This window comes from Macaca nemestrina, chromosome 19 (genome assembly GCF_043159975.1).
Source record: "Macaca nemestrina isolate mMacNem1 chromosome 19, mMacNem.hap1, whole genome shotgun sequence".
Taxonomy (NCBI): Eukaryota; Metazoa; Chordata; class Mammalia; order Primates; family Cercopithecidae; genus Macaca; species Macaca nemestrina.
The window spans coordinates 45,841,919-45,862,022 of NC_092143.1; the positions used below are offsets into that span (position 1 = coordinate 45,841,919).

Sequence of the window (20,104 nt, forward strand, 5' to 3'; positions counted from 1 at the left end):
TGATTGCATCCATTTAGAATTTATATTCTACCTTGGCAATATGAGCTGCGGCAATCTTAACCTGGTCCGTTAGTTCCCCCTACCTAAGAACTACGGAAAATTTTTTTTTTTGAGACGGCGTCTCGCTGTGTTGCCCAGGCTGGAGTGCAATGGCGCGATCTCCGCTGCCTCCCAGGTTCAAGCGATTCTCCTGCCTCAGCTTCCGAGTAGCTACTGGGATTACAGGCATGTGCCACCACGCCCGGCTGATTTTTGTATTTTTAGTAGCGACGGGCCATGCTGGCCAAGCTGGTCTCGAACCCCCGACCTCAGGCTATCCGCCCGCCTCAGCCTCCCGAAGTGCTGGGATTACAGGCGTGAGCCACCGCGCCCGGCCAGGAAAATGTTTTTTAGTGGCGTCGATCTGCTGGTACTGTCACTGCTGCTCAGCCATTGTTCAGTTCATTTCTTGCCTTCCCTAAGTCTCCTCCCTCCATCACCCTGTATTTAAACAGCATGAGAGGTTCTTCATATATATTTATATAGCAAGGTAACTTTTTAATATGTTTTTATATTTTTGTTTCATTCTTGCAGGGTCTCTGTAAAATAAATGGACACGTATTATTTTACCCATTTTTACATAAAACATATACACAAGGATTAAATGACTTGATCAAGATTAGGTAGTAGAGTTGGAAGGTGACCGAAACGTTCTGGCTCCATTTGAGTGTTTCCGTCTCCACACTGCCATCAGCAACCTCCTATTGGGTACTGTGTTACTAGGAAAAGAGGATAGCTAAAGGAAGGATCATATACTCAACTTTCTGTCAAGTGTGGTTTAATATCAAATTGTGGATCAGGTTTAGCACCAAATATCTTCCTCCTAAGTCATTTGCATATTTAAAATGATTTTCTTTTTTTCTTTTTTTTTTTTATTTTGGAGATGGAGTCTCGCTGTATCGCCCAGGCTGGAGTGCAGTGGCACGATCTCGGCTCACTGCAACCTCTGCCTTCTGGGTTCAAGCGATTCTTCTGTCTCAGCCTCCCAAGTAGCTGGGACTACAGGCAAATGCTACTACGCCTGCTAATATTTGTATTTTTAGTAGAGATGGGGTTTCACCACATTGGCCAGGCTGGTCTTGAACTCCCAACCTCGTGATCCGCCCTCCTCGGCCTCCCAAAAAAGTGCTGGGATTACAGGCGTAAGCCACAGCGCATGGCATTTTCTTTTCTTTTTGAGATGGCGTCTTTCTCCGTTCCCCAGGCTGGAGCACAGTGGCATGATCTTGGCTCACTGCGACCTCCGCCCCCGGAGTTCAAGCAATTCTCCTGTCTCAGCCCCTCTAGTAGTTGGGATTACAGGCTTGCGCTAGCATGCATGGCCAATTTTTTTATTTTTAGTAGAGTGGGGGGTTTCACCATGTTGACCAGGCTGGTCTCAAACTCCTGACCTCAAGTGATATGCCTGCCTCAGCCTCTCAAAGTGCTGGGATTACAGGTGTGAGCCAACGCGCTTAGCCTAAAATGATTTTCTTTTCAAAGGAAACTTACTAGCAAGCCAAGCTTACTTATTATTTATTTTATTTTATTTTTAGAGACAGGGTCTTGCTCTTTCTACAGTGGTGATCATAGTTCACTGCAACCTTGAACTCCTGGGCTCAAGCAATCCTCCCACGTCAGCCTCCTGGGTAGCTGGGACTACATGTGTGCACCACTACACCCAGCTAACTTTTTGTATTTTTTTGTAGAAAGAGGGTCTCGCTATGTTGCCCAGGCTGTTTTTGAACTCCTGGCCTCAAGTGATGCTCCCATTTGGGCCTCTCAAAGTGCTGGGATGACAGGCATGAGGCGCCACACCCAACCTGTGTTGCTTATTCTTTTTGCTTCAAATATATCTCTGCTCTGGCTGGGCACAGTGCCTCATGCCTATATTCTCAGCATTTTGGGAGGCTGAAGCGGGTGATCACCTGAGGTCAGGAGTTCAAGACCAGCCTGGCCAACATGGCAAAACCCCATCTCTACTAAAAATACAAAAATTAGCCAGGCACGTTGGCACATGCCTGTAATCCCAGCTACTCGGGAGGCTGAGGCAAGAGAATCACTTGAACCCTGGAGGTAGAGTTTGCAGTGAGTAGAGATTGAGACACTGCACTCCAGCCTGGGCAACAAAGTGAGAACCTGCCTCAAAACAAAAAACAAAACAAAACAAAAACTAAATATATCTCTGCTCTGTAACCAAATTTCAGATAAACTGGTGCAGCCCTTCAGTATGGGGCAAAAAAAGTTATCTTTATGTCTTGTGTCCACTTTTATCACTACAAATTTTACAAAATATCCCTGTATTTTTTTTTTTTGAGACAGAATCTCACTGTGTTGTCCAGGCTAGAGTGCAGTGATCACTGCAACCGCCACCTCCCAGGTTTAAGTGATTCTCATGCCTCAGCCTCCTAAATAGCTGGGATTACAGGCATGTGCCACCATGCCCAGCTAATGTTTGTATTTTTAGTAAAGACGGGGCAGGGGGTGCGGGGATCTCACTATGTTGACCTGACTGGTCTTGAACTCCTGACTTCAAGTGATCAACCTGCCTCAGCCTCCCAAAGTGCTGGGATTACAGGTGTGAGCCACCATGCCGACTAATGTTGTTGTTGTTGTTGTCTTGAGATGGAGTCTCACTCCCATCGTGCATGCTGAAGTGCAATGACGCAATCTTGGCTCACTGCAACCTCCACCTGGCTCACCGCAACCTCCACCTCCCGGGTTCAAGCGATTCTCCTTCCTCAGCCTCCCGAGTAGCCGGGGTTACAGGCATGCACCACCACCCCCAGCTAATTTTTGAATTTGCAGTAGAGACAGGGTTTTGCCATGTTGGCCAGGCTGGTCTTGAACTCCTGACCTCAGGCGATCTGCCCGCCTCGGCCTCCCAACACGCTAGGATAACGTGTGAGCCACTACGCCCAGCCTTGTTGTTTTTATAAACTATATTTTTTTCCTGTTAGCTTGTGAAAGTTGATTGGGTCATTCTTGTCATCCCCAACTAAAACAGTTTTGAGAGGTAAAGGGAAAAAAAGTACTCAGGGCACATAACATTGCTCCAAAAATGTAATTATCTGCAAGCCTGACTGCTGAAACTGCCTGCTGTAACCTAAACCAGTTTTATCTAATTAACTGCTAAAACAACCTGCAGTGACTCTAAGAATCGTTTTACCTAGTTGCCATCACTTGCCAATCAAAACTTGCCAGCTCCCCAAAACCTTACTAGTGACAATGAACTTTCTTAAAGAGCAATATGTAACAGTTCTCTTTTTTTGTTTTTGTTTTGATATAGGGTCTTGCTTTGTTGCCCAGGCTGGAGTGTACTGGTGTGATCACAGCTCACTGCAGCCCCAAACTCCTGGGCTCAAGTGAACCACTCATCTTCACTTCCCAAAGTGTTGGGATTACAGGCATGAGCCACTGTTTCTGGCTACATTTCTCTTTTGCAAAAATAAAACCTCTAACCATCTCTTTGTTCTTCTGACATACCAAAGACCACCCTGTTTGTGTGGATGCCCTGAATGGCAATTATTGCTTCCTAAATATTTTAAATTTGGAGAATTCGTCTCTGTATTTTATTTTACTTGGATAGCCTTTTTCTTTCTTTCTTTCTTTCTTTTTTAAGATGGAGTCTCACTCTTATTGCCCAGGCTGGAGGACAGTGGTGCGATCTTGGCTCACTGCAACCTCCGCCTCCTGGGTTCAAGTAATTCTCCTGCCTCAGCCTCCCCAGTAGCTGGGATTACAGGTGCCCACCTCCACACCTGACTAATTTTTCTATTTTCAGTAGAGATGGGGTTTCACCATGTTGGCCAGGCTGGTCTCAAAGCCCTGACCTCAGGTGATCCACCCACCTTGGCCTCCCAAAGTGCTAGAATTACAGGTGTGAGCCACTGCACCCAACTTGGACAGCCTTTTTCTACCCCTGATTCCCAGGAAAATTGTTGCTCTATTTCCCCATGGCTTACCTTGAAAAGTTAGTAGAATACTAGAGAAAAGGATGGCCAATTACATGCTTACAAGCCATGTTTCAGGAGATGACCCTTGTAGCCCGGATATTCATTTGCCTCACCCAAATTCAGGTTTTAGGTGTAAGCCAGGATTTGGGGGATGGAGCTGAAAATGCTTCTCCAAACAGTGAAAAGTGGACCAGGCGTGGTGGCTCACGCCTGTAATCCCAGCACTTTGGGAAGCTGAGGAGGGAGGATCACTTGAAGCCAGGAGTTTGAGACCAGCCTGGGCAACATAGTGAGACACCCCCACCCCCTGCCGGCTTTACAAAAAAATTAGCCAGGTGTGGTGGTGCACTGCTGTGGTCCCAGCTACTTGGAAGGCTGAGGTCGGAGGACTGCTTGAGCCCAGGAGTTCGAGGCTGCAATGAATGGTGATAAACCCACTGCACTCTATCCTGGGCAACAGAGTGAGAGCCCGTCTTAAATAAAATAAAATAAATGAAAAAATAGAAAAGTGAAGGCAACGTTAATAAGTCTCCACTATGACATAACCAGCATCACACATACACACAAATCCTGCATATATCACAACAATCTCAGTATAGTAATTATGTGGAGAAAAAAAAAAGCCCATCGGGGTAAGCATAGAAAGCATTTTTTCATCATCTCCCTTTTAGTCCAAATGAAGAAGTAGAGTTCCCAATGGCATGAAACTAGATGTTGGCAGAGGAAAAAGTGAGTCCTTGTCCTGTCCTGGTGTAAGACTTCTGATTCTGGACAATTCTCAGTAGGACTGGCAATCGCTGTACTAGGCCTCCTTGTGATTTTTTTTTTTTTTTTAAGTTCTGGGATACATGTGCAGGACGTGCAGATTTGTTACATAGGTAAACGTGTGCCACGGTGGTTTGCTGCACCTATCATCCCATCACCTAGGTATTAAGCTCCGCATGTATTAGCTGTTTACCTTGATGCTCTCCCTCCCCCAGTTATCAGGATTTTTAAACAGTTTGCTCTAATTCACTGACAGGATTCTTTTAGAATGAATCTAAAAAAGCTGGGAATCTTTAACCTGAGTGCAGATCGGATCACCTGGAACAGTGCAGGTGTTTGTTAAAAATAAAGATTGCCCCAAATTTTCTACTCAGAGGGTCTGAGGTGGGGCTAGCGACCTGCAGATTAAAGGGCTCTGTGGGAGACGCCCTGCTGGTGGCCAGTCCCGCGGTTTAGCTGTTCACTGTTGCTACTCGTGCTAAACCGCGGTCTAACATTACCGACACTATTAATGGCCCTGGTCCTCAAGACTGCCGGGCCCCCGACGGGGTGAGGCCCTCATCTTCTAGCACCGGATGGGGCCTGGGAACTGCTGCTTAGCAGGTTCCGCTACCCACGTGGTCACCTGGGGCAACCACAAGGTCGACCCAAAAGACAAAAATAAATGTATAACGAATGCCAGGACAAAGCTGGAATATATCTAATCATTCATTTTGAGGTTTAAACTTAAAAATGTTACTTAAAAAATAAGTAACCTGCCAAAAAATGCAGAGTGGCCCCGGGGGGCGGGGCAGAGCCGTGGTGAACGCGAGGGGCAGTACTTCCGGGTCAGGTGGGCCGGCTGTCTTGACCTTCTTTGCGGCTCGGCCATTTTGTCCCAGTCAGTCCGGAGGCTGCGGCTGCAGAGGTAACGCCTGCGGAGAAACTGCAAAGATGCTGTCCGTACGCGTTGCTGCGGCCGTGGTCCGCGCCCTCCCTCGGCGGGCCGGACTGGTGAGCACCGAGGGCCGGCATGGTGGAGGCGGCCGGGCGGGGCTGCAGGGTGGTGGTGCGCCGGCTCGGGCGCTCTTTCTGCAGGAGGGCGAGGGGCTGTGGCGGATGCCGCCATCTTGCACCCGTGGCTTTGGGGCTGTGCAGAGCGGGCGACAGAGGTCCCCTTTTGCTCGCTGCCTGCGCAGAGTGAGGCAGAATGGTACAGGGCAGACAGAGAACTCGACGGTGTCCAGATAGAAGGCCTCAAGATTCCTGTCTTCGACTGAGAGCGGCCCGAGAAGTAGGGTCTTGGGTGAAGGTCAGGGCTTGGGCGCTAGCTCTCCGAGGCCTTTTCCGAATCGGTGAGGTTCCTCGGCGGATTCTTAGGGTCGCGTCCTGCTGAAGGTCAGGAAACTGCTGTCAGCTCTTGCTGAGGCTAGTCATGGAAGTCTGACATTGTGTGAAGGTCAGCAGCATTTCACCTTTGCCTGGAGCTCAGTTTAGAGGAAAGGAATAAATGGAGGTGGTGTTTGGAATACTTAAGTAGGCTTTCTCTTAGTGCTGAATACGAAACGACCGTGAAAACATCGTGCAGGTGCAAAGAACCATTTCATGTGGCCAGCACTGTGGCAGCAGTGAAGCTGGTTTCTAAATTGTCTCTCCGGCAAGAGAGTGTGCTTTGTGGCACTTGAACGTGTTTAAATAATTTGTCCTAGAGTTTTCCACCTGGTTTTGAGTAATTTTTAGTGATTGAGAATTCAAGTAAAAGAGAACAAGGTTGGAAAATGGCTGTAAGAGTTAATGCCCTTGGTTGTTTCCCTTGAAATTAACATTTCAGTGTAAACGCATTGACGCTGACACTTTCTTTTTGTTTTAAAAGTAATCTGAATTTGAAAGTTGAAATAAACATGTTGGCTGTTTTGCTGCCTTAACAACTGCTGGTAGCATCCTGGTTTTCTGTTAACAAAAATGCATTTTTAACGGTTTTCATCTGGCTCCTATGGAAGGTAGTAGCTTCAGAATTGACAGTAACCAGTCGCAGACTTAAAACTTGAAGGAAAGAAACAAAAGGAAGTTCCAGGTGGCTGCAGGATTTGTTGAGAGAGTAAAATAAGTCCACATCCCATAACTCTTAGTTTCTAATCTAACTCTAGCATTTATTCGGTTTTTATTTGCTTTTTTTTTTTTTTTTTTTTTTGAGACGGAGTGTCGCTCAGTCACCCAGGCTGCAGTGCAATGGCGTGATCTTGGCTCACTGCAACCCGCGCCTCCCGGGTTCAGGCGATTCTCCCGCCTCAGCCTCCCGAGTAGCTGGAATTGCAGGCACCCACCGTCATGCCCTGCTACTTTTTGTATTTTTTCGTAGAGACGGGGTTTCACCATGTTGGCCAGGCTGGTCTCGAACTCCGTACCTCAGGTGATCCGCCTGCCTCGGCCTTCTAAAGTGCTGGGATTACAGGCGTGAGCCATCATGCCTGGTCGCTTGTTGTTGTGTTTTTTGTTTTTTGTTTTTTAAGTAAAATTGGAAATACATTGACATCTTAAGTCAAAATAATAAAAATTGGGTACCTTTAAAGGGAAAGACACTTAGGTTTTGTTAACAGTTGCTTTTTTTTTTTTTTCTTTGAGACGGAGTTTTCCTCTTGTGGCCCAGGCTGGGACATCTCGGGATCTCGGCTCACTGCAACCTCCGCCTCCTAGGTTCAAGCGATTCTCCTGCCTCAGCCTCCCGAGTGGCTGGGATTGCAGGCATGTGTCACCATGCCCACCTAATTTTGTATTTCTAGTAGAGGCGGAGTTTCTCCATGTTGGTCAGGCTGGTCTCGAACTCCCAACCTTAGGTGATCCACTCGCCTTGGTGGCCTCCCAAAGTGCTGGGATTACAGGCGTGAGCCACCGAGCCCTGCCAACAGTTGCTTTTTAAAATACTGCAAGGCCAGGCGCGGTGGCTCAGGCCTGTAATTCCAGCACTTTGGTAGGCCAAGGTGGGTGGATCACCTGAGGTCGGGAGTTTGAGATCAGCCTGGCCAACCTGGCGAAACCCTGTCTCTACTAAAAATACAAAAATTAACGGGGCGTGGTGGTGGTCACTGGTAGTCCCAGCTACTCAGGAGGCTTGAGGCACTTGAACCTGGGAGGTGGAGGTTGCAGTGAGCAGAGATCTTGCCACTGCACTCCAGCTTGAGTGACAGAGTGAGACTCCGTCTGGGGGGGAAAAAGATTATGTGTATGTGTATATATGTGTGTGCGTGTGTGTGTATTTATATATATAATATATATATTTGTGTATATATAATATATGTATTTTTATATATGTATACTATGTATGTATATGTATTTTATATCTATATATTTTATATATTTATGCATTTTTATATATATTTATACTATGTATATATATTTATGTATTTTAGATCTATATATTATATATATTTATATATTTTATATATATATATATATAGTACAGTCTGGGCAACACAGTTAAATCCTGTCTCTACAAAAAAAAATAAATAGAAAAATTAGCCTGGCCAGGTGGTGTACTCCTGTGGTCCCACCTACTGGGAAGGCTGAGGTGGGATCACTTGAGCCCAGGAAGTCAAGGCTGTAGTGAGCTGTGATTGCACCATTGCACTCCAGCCTGGGTGACAATGAGACCCTGTCCCAAAAAATAAAAGTAAGTCGGGGGTGGCTCACGCCTGTAATCCCAGCACTTTGGGAGGCTGAGGCGGGTAGATCACTGGAGGTCAGGAGTTGGAGACCAGCCTGGCCAGCATGGTGAAACCCCATCTCTACCAAAAATATAAAAAGTTGAACGGGTGGTGGTGGCGCACCCCTGTAATCCCAGATGCTGGGGAGGCTGAGGCAGGAGAATTGCTTGAGACCAGGAGGTGGAGGATGCAGTGAGCCGTCTCAAAAAAATAGTAATAAAATACAGACTGCATTTTAAAAATATGTGAGTGTTTACTGTGTACTAGGAGCTGTATAAAAGGTTTTCGCATATATCAAAAGGTACTTCATTTCATTTAACATTTTAAACAAAATGCTTTATATATAATAAGTATTTTCACCAGTACTTTGATCATACTAAGCTGGCATTTGTTTAAGCTTGTCAGTTTTATAAAGGCTCTGTTAAAATTCAAATTTTTAAGAATACTTTTGCACTAGGTCTCCAGAAATGCTTTGGGTTCATCTTTCATTGCTGCAAGGAACCTCCATGCCTCTAACACTCATCTTCAGAAGACTGGTAAGTCACTATTTCTCAGTCTACACTGCACTTACTAGATGAAGATACAAATTATCACACTAGATGAAGATCAAAATTATATACATCATGTAACTGTTGTGGGTTGTTTTTCATTTGTTAGTTTTTTCTTTAGTTTATATATACTCTCAGGTTCTTAAACCATTGTGTGCCATTTAGCCCTGTCGTGGTTCTCTTGTTATAATCAAATGAACTACAGTTACATGTTTTTCTTTTGATGTTAGTACAGCTTCTTTGTTCTGATAATGGCCCTTGGGTAGAAACGGAAGGACCATATACTAGGTAATGGAATCTTTCTGACCTGTGAAAGACTTCTTTTTTCCTCTTTGAAAAAGCGTTAGAAAACATGTAACTTCTTTTTTTGTTGTTATTTTTTTTTTATTATACTTTAAGTTCTAGGGTACATGTGCATAAGGTGCAGGTTTGTTACATATGTATACTTGTGCCAGAAAACATGTAAGTTCCTAATGATAGGTTTTATTTTTCAAAGGCAGTAGCTGCTAGATATTTGGCAGTCTGTGAACTTGCACATTACAGATGTGGTAGGGAAATGGGGAGGTGAGCATAGGAAGACATTATAGGTTGGGGAATTTCTTTGGAGATGAGTATATGGACTTTCAAAATAAAGGTTAAATATATATGTGTGTGTGAGTGTGTGTATGTATACGTGTATGTGTACACACACACCCACACACTCAGCATATATATGTTCTTTTTTTTTTTTTTTTTTTTTTTTTTTTTGAGATGGAGTTTTGCTCTTGTCGTCCAGGCTGGAGTGCATTGGCACTATCTGGGCTCACTGTAACCTCTGCCTCCCGGGTTGGAGTGATTCTCCTGCCTCAGCCTCCTGAGTAGCTGGGATTATAGGTGCCCGCCACCACACTCCGCTAATTTTTGTATTTTTAGTAGAGACGGAGTTTCACCATGTTGGCCAGGCTGGTCTCGAACTCCTGACTTCAGGTGATCCACCTGCCTTGGCCTTCCAAAGTGGTGTGATTACAGGTGTGAGGCACCGTGCCTGGCCTCCTTTTTTTTTTTTTTTTTTTGAGACTCTGTTGCCCAGGCTGGAGTGCAGTTGTGGGATCTTGGCTCACTGCAACCTCCACCTCCCTGGTTCAAGTGATTCTCCTGCTTCAGCCTCCCTAGTGGCGGGGATTACAGGCGTGCACTAGCATACCCGGCTAATTTTTGTATTTTTAGTAGAGAGTTTCACCATGTTGGCCTGGCTGGTCTCAAAGCCCTGACCTCAGGTGATCTGTCCACCTTGGCCTCCCAAAGTGCTGGGATGTTTTTGTTTGTTTTGTTTTGTTTTGAGACAGAGTTTTGCTCTGTTACCCAGACTGGAGTGCAGTGGCGTAGTCTTGGTTCACTGGAACCGCCGCCTCCTGAGTTCAAGTGATTCTCTTCTGCCTCAGCCTCACGAGTAGCTGGTATTACAAGCATGCACCACCACAGCTGGCTAATTTTTTTTTTTTTTTTTAAGTAGAGATGGAATTTCGCTATGTTGGCCAGGCTGGTCTCGAACTCTTGGCCTCAAGTGGTCCGCCTGCCTCCCAAGGCGCTAGTATTACTGGCGTGAGCAACTGCACCTGACCCCTATATGCTAAGATGAAGAATACCACCTATACTACCCTGTGTGCCTTGAAAGAGAAAGACACACTTTGTTAAAGTGTTAAAGACACACAGTTGGTTTTTATTTTTTATTTTTGTTTTTTTGAGATTGACCAGGTGATCCGCCCGCCTCGGCCTCCCAAAGTGCTGGGATTACAGGTGTGAGCCACCGCGCCTGGCCGAGATAATTTTTGTAATTGAGTTGAAATGTCTTCCATAGGGACTGCTGAGATGTCCTCTATTCTTGAAGAGCGTATTCTTGGAGCTGATATCTCTGTTGACCTTGAAGAAACTGGGCGTGTCTTAAGTATTGGTGATGGTATTGCCCGCGTACATGGGCTGAGGAATGTTCAGGCAGAAGAAATGGTAGAGTTTTCTTCAGGCTTAAAGGTAAATTATAAAATAAGATTTTGGTATCTAAGTCTTCTCAGTTATTCATTTAGTGCATCAGAGATTGTGTCAGATTTTTTAAAAACTTTGTCTCAATTTGCCTCATATTTTTTTTCTTGTTATTATCATATATCGTAAAGAGAATAAACTTAAGGGTTTGAATTTGCCAGGTTTTTTTTTTACTCTAGGGACTGATTTATATATAACTTGTAGCCACTGGCTCCAAAATATAAAATTGAGTAAACTTTAACTGCAAATCCAAGAAGTTCAAGTCTGTTCTTTCTTGCTGTTAAGATTATTTTATACAAAAGCAAAGCATTTGATAACTTCAACAGAATTTTTCTGGTGGAAAGTTGGAAGTTCGTGACTTTGTATTTCTAGTGAGTAGACCTATTGTTCAAAGGCGAGTTTTGGTGTAGCTATCAGAAGCTCTCTAATGATGTAAGTCTGCTTTCTGTTGGGTTGAGTCTCATCTGTCAGTGGTATGAGACATAAGTTATAGGAGTTAGGGAAAGCAGAAGATGACATCTGGATAAACTAGAGAGTAGAACTGTCTAGTAGGCACACAGGTATGGGAAAAGATAGTCTTGATACTCTTGCTAATGTCTACTATGGAAAAAGAGCCACTTGATGTGGAAGACTTAAATACAGAGCCCAAAGTTATCATGAGCTCTAAGACATTGGCCAGTTTAACATCTTCAGTATACAGTATTTTTGAAAGGTGAGGTCGAAACAAATTAATTCCGAGTTCCCCTTTTAGCTTTTAAAATCCAAGTGTCTAGAACAATACTGTCCAATAGTATTGGACATACATAGTATTCTGCAGTGATGAGAATACATCTGTTTAATATGGTACCTACTATCACTATTAATCATGTAAAATATGTCTAATGTGACAGGAATTGAATTTTTCATCTTTTAAATTTGACAAATTTAAATAGCCACATGTGGTTAGTGGATGCTGTATTGAACATCAGAGATGTAGATTACAGTTTTTGGACCTGTAATGATATTCCATGATACTCCAAGTACTTCTCCAGAGTTTTCATTACTGACCAGACTATTCCTGGAATAGCCTTTTTGCTTCAGACATGATTTAAGGATCTAAAATATAGTTATAATGATGAGAGGTGATTTGGTGCTGTTAGGTTACGAAAAATTTGTATTTGATTGGTTTCAGTTAGGTAGCTTTTAATTTCACTTTCTACTAACCCAGAGAGTACAGGTTTTGATTAATTTTTGAAACTGTTTTTTTTTTTTTTTTTTTTTTTTTTTTGAGACGGAGTCTCACGCTGTTGCCCAGGCTGGAGTGCAGTGGCGCGATCTCGGCTCACTGCAAGCTCCGCCTCCTGGGTTCACGCCATTCTCCTGCCTCAGCCTCCTGAGTAGCTAGGACTATAGGCGCCCGCCACCGCGCCCGGCTAATTTTTTGTATTTTTAGTAGAGACGGGGTTTCACTGTGGTCTCGATCTCCTGACCTTGTGATCCGCCCGCCTCGGCCTCCCAAAGTGCTGGGATTACAGGCTTGAGCCACCGCGCCCGGCCTGAAACTGTTTATGGAGCTTCTCACACATAAAAAAGATGATAATCACATTTGTCTTAAGATTTCCATCACTTTATTTCATACTGATCACCCAGCCCAAGAGTCATTGCCAAAGAAAATGCAGTGGAAAAAGCTTATTAACCTGTCCAATTTCTTTGCTTCTGTAACAGTTATTTGAGGATATGATAGCATATTAGGCTTATCAATGTGCTGTCCTAAGATTATTCAAGGGAATATGTTGCTATTTTAAACGTCTCAATCAGAGAGGGTTATTTAGTTGGAAAAGTACTAAAGAATAAACCAGGTGAAAAGGACAATACTGCTTTTCCCCCCTGGCTATTTTCTTAGGTAGTATTGGTGTATGGGGAGGAGTGCCCATTTAGCTTCGTTGATGTTCAGTTGTGTCTTTTGTGCAGGGTATGTCCTTGAACTTGGAATCTGACAATGTTGGTGTTGTCGTGTTTGGAAATGATAAACTGATTAAGGAAGGAGATATAGTGAAGAGGACAGGAGCCATTGTGGACGTTCCAGTTGGTGAGGAGCTGTTGGGTCGTGTAGTTGATGCTCTTGGTAATGCTATTGATGGAAAGGTAGGTTTAATGTTGATTAGATATAGTTGCAGCTTTTAACAAACATCAGAACTGATTATGCTTAGGGTTTTTCTTTTCATTTTTTTAACAGGGTCCAATTGGTTCCAAGACCCGTAGGCGAGTTGGTCTGAAAGCCCCCGGTATCATTCCTCGAATTTCAGTGCGGGAACCAATGCAGACTGGCATTAAGGCTGTGGATAGCTTGGTGCCAATTGGTCGTGGTCAGCGTGAGCTGATTATTGGTGACCGACAGACTGGGTAAAGACTCAAAAGCATATTAAAAGTGCTAACTAAAATTTGCTCAATGGAAGGATTACATTTTAGTTTTGGAATGGTAAATGGTAATGGGGACATTAGAATGTAATATGAGGATTAATAGTAGTAAAATTTTACCTTTTAAGTTTAGGAAGATTTATGTTTACTTTATCTTTTTAAAGGAAAACCTCAATTGCTATTGACACAATCATTAACCAGAAACGTTTCAATGATGGATCTGATGAAAAGAAGAAGCTGTACTGTATCTATGTTGCTATTGGTCAAAAGAGATCCACTGTTGCCCAGTTGGTGAAGAGACTTACAGATGCAGGTAGTAAAAGAAATTTAGTCCTGTTGCTATTATCTCAAGTCCTATTACTGCTAATTGTAGAATAGCTTCTCCTTAATGATGATCTATTTTAATTATTCCCTAATGAGCTGAACTTTTAAATACAAATCAGTAAGTAAAATAATATAAAACACTAATACATTTAAAGGTTTTGTTGGTTTCTTTAAAGTGGAAGCTGTTTGATTCTAATTAACTCTTTTTTGTTTGTTTGTTTGAGACAGAGTTTCACTCTTGTTGCCCAGACTGGAGTGCGATGGCACGATCTCAGGTCACCGCAACCTCTGCCTCCCGGGTTCAAGTGATTCTCCTGTCTCAGCCTCCCGAGTAGCTGGGATTACAGGTGCATGCCACCACGCCCGGCTAACTTTTGTAATTTTAGTGGAGACGGAGTTTCCTCATATTGGTCAGGCTGGTCTCGAACTCTTGATCTCAGATGATCACCCGCCTTGGCCTCCCAAAGTGCTGGGATTACAGGCGTGAGCCACCGCACCCAGCCTGATTAACTCTTAATAGTAAATACTTCTGGCACTTGGGTAATTTTTATAGTAGCCTCCAATTTAAAATCACAATATCGATAACATTGTAAAACATAATATGTATTTTCTCCTCAGATGCCATGAAGTACACCATTGTGGTGTCAGCTACAGCCTCGGATGCTGCCCCACTTCAGTACCTGGCTCCTTACTCTGGCTGTTCCATGGGAGAGTATTTTAGAGACAATGGCAAACATGCTTTGATCATCTATGACGACTTATCCAAACAGGTCAAAGGAAATGTATTTTTAGAATCTACTTATTTGTACTGCAGTGAAAGTTCACATATGCAACTTCTATTTAATAGGTCAACTTCACAAACCTATTCTGTACCATAGGCTGTTGCTTACCGTCAGATGTCTCTGTTGCTGCGCCGTCCCCCTGGTCGTGAGGCCTATCCTGGTGATGTGTTCTACCTACACTCCCGATTGTTGGAGAGAGCAGCCAAAATGAACGATGCTTTTGGTGGTGGCTCCTTGACTGCTTTGCCAGTCATAGAAACACAGGCTGGTGATGTGTCTGCTTACATTCCAACGAATGTCATTTCCATCACTGACGGACAGGTATTATATTATGATTAAAATAAATGTAAAAAAAGATTTGGATAATTCTAAGGCATTGGTTTAGACTAATGGTATATTAACTGATTTGCTAAATGCATTTTACTTTTTATTATGGAACATTTCAAATACATAGAAAAGTTAGCAGAATGGCATGGTGAAACCCAACGTATCTGTCACCCAGTTATTTCATAGAGTAGTGTGTTTCATTCTTGTTTCATTTTTAACCACTACTGTTCTCCCTTTTAGATAATTTTGAATCAAATAGAAATTATATCTCTTCATTTGTATATATTTCAGTATAAAGATGTTGACTATTATGTTTTTTTCTCATCTCATGCACATCTCCTAATTGCAGCAATAAAACATACAGGTCTGTTCAGGTCATGAAAGATTGGGGGACTGACGCTTTGCATTGTTAGGTTTTGAGTTTCAGCTTTTTGACATAATGACAGATTTGAAGATAGCTGATTTCTTACTTTAAGCTTGCTAGCATGTGTATTTCTTTACCTTATAGATCTTCTTGGAAACAGAATTGTTCTACAAAGGTATCCGCCCTGCCATTAACGTTGGTCTGTCTGTGTCTCGTGTCGGATCTGCTGCCCAAACCAGGGCTATGAAGCAGGTAATTTTGCCTCACTTGGCAGGAAGGGGGCTATCATTAGATTAGCATCTTAAAGTATTCATATATTAACTATATTTGTATAGTGCTCTGTGTCACTGAGTTACAGTACAGTAATTTCTGTATTTCAGGTGGCAGGTACCATGAAGCTGGAATTGGCTCAGTATCGTGAGGTTGCTGCTTTTGCCCAGTTTGGTTCTGACCTCGATGCTGCCACTCAACAACTTTTGAGTCGTGGTGTGCGTCTAACTGAGTTGCTGAAGCAAGGACAGTATTGTGAGTTGTTCTTTTCTTCGTTTGGTCAGGTTCCTATTGTGTATCAAGGTCTTCTCAGGCCCACAGAGCTACATCACATATCACAGCCTGTACTATGTGGTGTTATCTGTTATCTTTCATCAAAGGCACTTTTACTTAAACTACATTTGTTTTTTGATTTTTGATTTTTTTTTTTTTTTTTTTTTTGAGGCGAAGTTTCATTCTTGTGGCCCAGGCTGGAATGCAATGGTGCGACCTTGGCTCACTGCAACCTCCACCTCCCGGATTCACGCGATTCTCCTGCCTCAGCCTCCCAAGTAGCTCAGATTACAGGCATCAGCCACCACGCCCGGCTAATTTTTGTATTTTTAGTAGAGATGGGGTTTTACCATGTTGGCCAGGCTGGTCTTGAATTCCTGACCTCAGGCAATCTACCCTGTCTCAGCCTCCCAAAGTGCTGGGATTACAGGCGTGAGCCACTGTGCGCGGCCCTGTTTTTTTTTTTTTTTTTTTTTTTTTTTTTTGAGACGGAGTCTCGCTGTGTCACCCAGGCTGGAGTACAGTGGCACGGTCTCTGCTCACTGCAAATTCCGCCTCCCAGGTTCATGCCATTCTCCTGCCTCAGCCTCCCGAGTAGCTGGGACTACAGGTGTCCACCACCACACCCAGCTAATTTTTTGTATTTTTAGTAGAGATGGGGTTTCACCGTGTTAGCCAGGATGGTCTCAATCTCCTGACCTCGTGATCCGTCCGCCTCGGCCTCCCAAAGTGCTGGGATTACAAGCGTGAGCCACCGTGCCCAGCCTTGTTTTTTAAACAGAGACAGTGTCTTGCTGTGTCACCCAGGGTTGAGTGCATTGGTGCCATCATAGCTTACTGCAGCCTTGAACTCCTGGGCTCATGCAGTCCTGCAGCCTTAGCTTCCTGAGTAGCTAGGACTACGGGCATGCACTACCATGTCTGGCTAATTTTTTTTATATTTTGTTAGAGACAAGGTCTCACTGTGTTGCCTAGGCTGGTCTTGAACTCCTGACCTCATGCCATCTTCCCACCTCCCAAAGTACTGGTATTACAGGCGTGAGCCACCATTCCCAGCCCCAAACTAACACCCTCCCTCCCTCCCTCCCTCCCTTCATCCCTTCCTCCCTTCCTTTCTTTTATACAGAGTCTCCCTTTGTCACGCAGGCTGGAGTATGTTTTTAGTAGAAATGGTAAAACCTCTACTGTTTTGGCCAGGCTGGTCTCGAACCCCTGACCTTAAGGGATCCACCCACCTCAGATTCCCAGAGTGCTGTGATTACAGGTGTGAGTTACCACACTGGGCCCAAACTACATTTCTTATTGTCATTTGAATGTAAATGATAGGGGCTTCACAACCAGGAAAACTGAAGTATAATGTCTGCCTTTCAGGAATTAAGGCTTGTTAGATTCCCCTCCCCCACTTGGCTATATGAATGTGTAATTTGGCAGATTTAAAAGGAAGTTAATATGTTTTTATTTTGTCAAGTGATTTCAGCAAAATATTTATACCCAAAACAGTATTAATACTGTCAGATTATAAACAGTGCTTATGGACTATACTGAAAGATTGTACTTCAAGCCTTGAAAATATAAGAAATAACTGTTTTCTGTCGGGGGAGGGAGGAAGGATTATTAAGTGGAGCTCTCGGTCACTGAGATTGTGAAGAATAGATAATTTCAGGGACATGTTAGGAATTGGAGAAAAAGTAAGTTTTCCTGACTTTGGTAACATGGCATTCATTTCTTTGAGCAACTCACTTGGCATTCTTTTTGTATCTTTCCAGCTCCCATGGCTATTGAAGAACAAGTGGCTGTTATCTATGCGGGTGTAAGGGGCTATCTTGATAAACTGGAGCCCAGCAAGATTACAAAGTTTGAGAATGCTTTCTTGTCTCATGTTATCAGCCAGCACCAAGCCCTGTTGGGTACTATCAGGTATGAATGCAATTGTTGGCCTGTTTTGTAAAGTTATGTTTAAGATATAAAGTTAAAATTATTTTCAAATCTGTAGTTAGGCTAGTCATTAAAATTTTGTCCAGGTCAGAACTTATGACCTGCTTTTATTTCCAAATAGGGCTGATGGAAAGATCTCAGAAGAATCAGATGCAAAGCTGAAAGAGATTGTAACAAAGTTCTTGGCTGGATTTGAAGCTTAAACTCCTGTGGATTCACATCAAATACCAGTTCAATTTTGCCATTGTTCTAGTAAATTAGTTCCATTTGTAAAAGGGTTACTCTGATACTCCTTATGTACAGAAATCACATGAAAAATAAAGGTTCCATAATGTGTAGTTGTTTCTGTCATTTGTTATTCTTTAAAACCAAGATCAAATTGAGAAATTGGTAAACATGCTTCTTGATATATTTTACTTGAATATTGGTACAGTCAACTGGGGTAGATAATTCAAGGCTGAGCTCTTTAAGTTTTTTTTTTCTTTTTTTTGAAACAGAGTCTCTGTCACCAAGGCTGGAGTACAGTTGGCACCCTGTCGGCCCACTGCAACTTCCATCTCCTGGGTTCAAGCAGTTCTCCTGCCTCAGCCTCCCAAGTAGCTGGGATTACAGGTGCCCGCCACCATGCCTGGCTAGTTTTTAAATATTTGTAGTAGAGACGGGGTTTCACCATGTTGGCCAGGGCAGTCTCGGACTCCTGACCTCAGGTGATCCACCTGCCTTGCCCTACCACAGTGCTGGGATTACAAGTGTGAGCCACCACACCTAGCTGCTCTTTGTAAGTTTCTAGAATGCTTTGTGTTTAAGAAAAATTCCTAAACTTGATGTATGTGGCAGGCTGACAATACCGAAGAGCATAGCTGGCTTCTCTGCCCAGAGGGTGTACCTGCATAAAGAGGTACTGTAGGCAGGAAAATAATACGACAGTTAAAATTCCCGGGGAAATGAAAAAATCTGCTGGGAACAAAAGCTGAGAAGATAGAATGCATAGGATTATGAAAACTTGGCAGTATCTCTTGTTTGTTTTGAGACAGGGTCTCCATCTCTCACCCAGGCTGTACAGTGGTGTGATCTCAGCTCACTGCAGCTTCTGCCACCTGGGTTCAATCGATTCTTCTACCTCAGCCTCCTGAGTAGCTGGGGTTACAGGCACATACCACCATACCCAGCCAATTTTTCTATTTTTTTCTAGAGAGAGGGTCTTGCCATGTTGGCTGATGATGAACTCCTGGGCTCAAGTGATCCTCCTGCCTTGGTCTCCCAAAGTGCTGGGATTTACGGGTGTGAACTACCACGCCTGACCATCTTTTAATATTTTAAGAGCTACTTTATTTATTCTGTTACTAACTTTTCATAACTTTTGCTCATCCTTACTGCGTTTTTTTTTTTTTTTTTAAACTGATTTATGTATTTATTTTTTTAAGAGAGTCTTGCTCTGTCACCTAGTCTGGAGAGCAGTGGTGCAATCTCAGCGGCGTGATCTCAGCTCACTGCAACTTCCACCTCCTGGGTTCAAGTGATTCTCCTGCCTCAGCCTCTGGAGTCTCTGGGATTACAGGCGCATGCCAATACACCCAGCTAACTTTTTTTTTGAGACGGAGTCTCGCTCTGTCGCCCAGGCTGGAGTGCAGTGGCCAGCTCTCAGCTCACTGCAAGCTCCGCCTCCTGGGTTTATGCCATTCTGCCTCAGCCTCCCGAGTAGCTGGGACTACAGGCGACCGCCACCTCGCCTGGCTAGTTTTTTGTATTTTTTTTTTTTTTTTTTTTTTTTTTTTGAGACAGAGTCTCAGGCTGTTGCCCAGGCAGGAGTGCAGTGGCGCGATCTCGGCTCACTGCAAGCTCCGCCTCCTGGGTTCACGCCATTCTCCTGCCTCAGCCTCCTGAGTAGCTGGGACTACAGGCGCCCGCAACCGCGCCCGGCTAATTTTTTGTATTTTTAGTAGAGATGAGGTTTCACTGTGGTCTCGATCTCCTGACCTTGTGATCCGCCCACCTCGGCCTCCCAAAGTGCTGGGATTACAGGCTTGAGCCACCGCGCCCGGCCGTTTTTTGTATTTTTTAGTGGAGACGGGGTTTCACCATGTTAGCCCATGTTAGGATGGTCTCGATCTCCTGACCTCGTGATCCGCCTGTCTCGGCCTCCCAAAGTGCTGGGATTACAGGCTTGAGCCACCGCTCCCGACAATTTTTTGTATTTTTAGTAGAGACGGTTTCACCATGTTGGCCAGGCTGCTCTTGAGCTCCAGATTTCATGATCTGCCCGCCTTGGCCTTCCAAAGTACTGGGATTACAGGTGTGAGCCATCACGCCCGGCCTACTGATTGATTGATTTATTTACTTTTAATTTTTCATAGCCTTTGCTCATTCTTACTGTGTTAACCTTTTTTTTTTTTTTTAATTTATTTTGAGATGGAGTCTCTCTCTGTCACCCAGGCTGGAGTGCAGTGGC

At 43.9% G+C, this 20,104-nt stretch overlaps 1 protein-coding gene across 1 annotated transcript; it reads left to right on the forward strand.

The window, feature by feature from the left end:
* Positions 1-5,580: 5,580 nt before the first annotated feature.
* On the forward strand, positions 5,581-17,993 carry ATP5F1A (ATP synthase F1 subunit alpha). The gene is made up of 12 exons (XM_071085427.1): positions 5,581-5,732; positions 8,877-8,955; positions 10,805-10,974; positions 12,934-13,107; positions 13,199-13,365; positions 13,545-13,693; positions 14,323-14,474; positions 14,583-14,807; positions 15,322-15,429; positions 15,558-15,702; positions 17,487-17,637; positions 17,777-17,993. The coding sequence occupies exons 1-12, from the start codon at positions 5,673-5,675 to the stop codon at positions 17,856-17,858; spliced, it is 1,662 nt and encodes a 553-aa protein (XP_070941528.1). The 5' UTR covers positions 5,581-5,672; the 3' UTR covers positions 17,859-17,993.
* Positions 17,994-20,104: the final 2,111 nt, after the last annotated feature.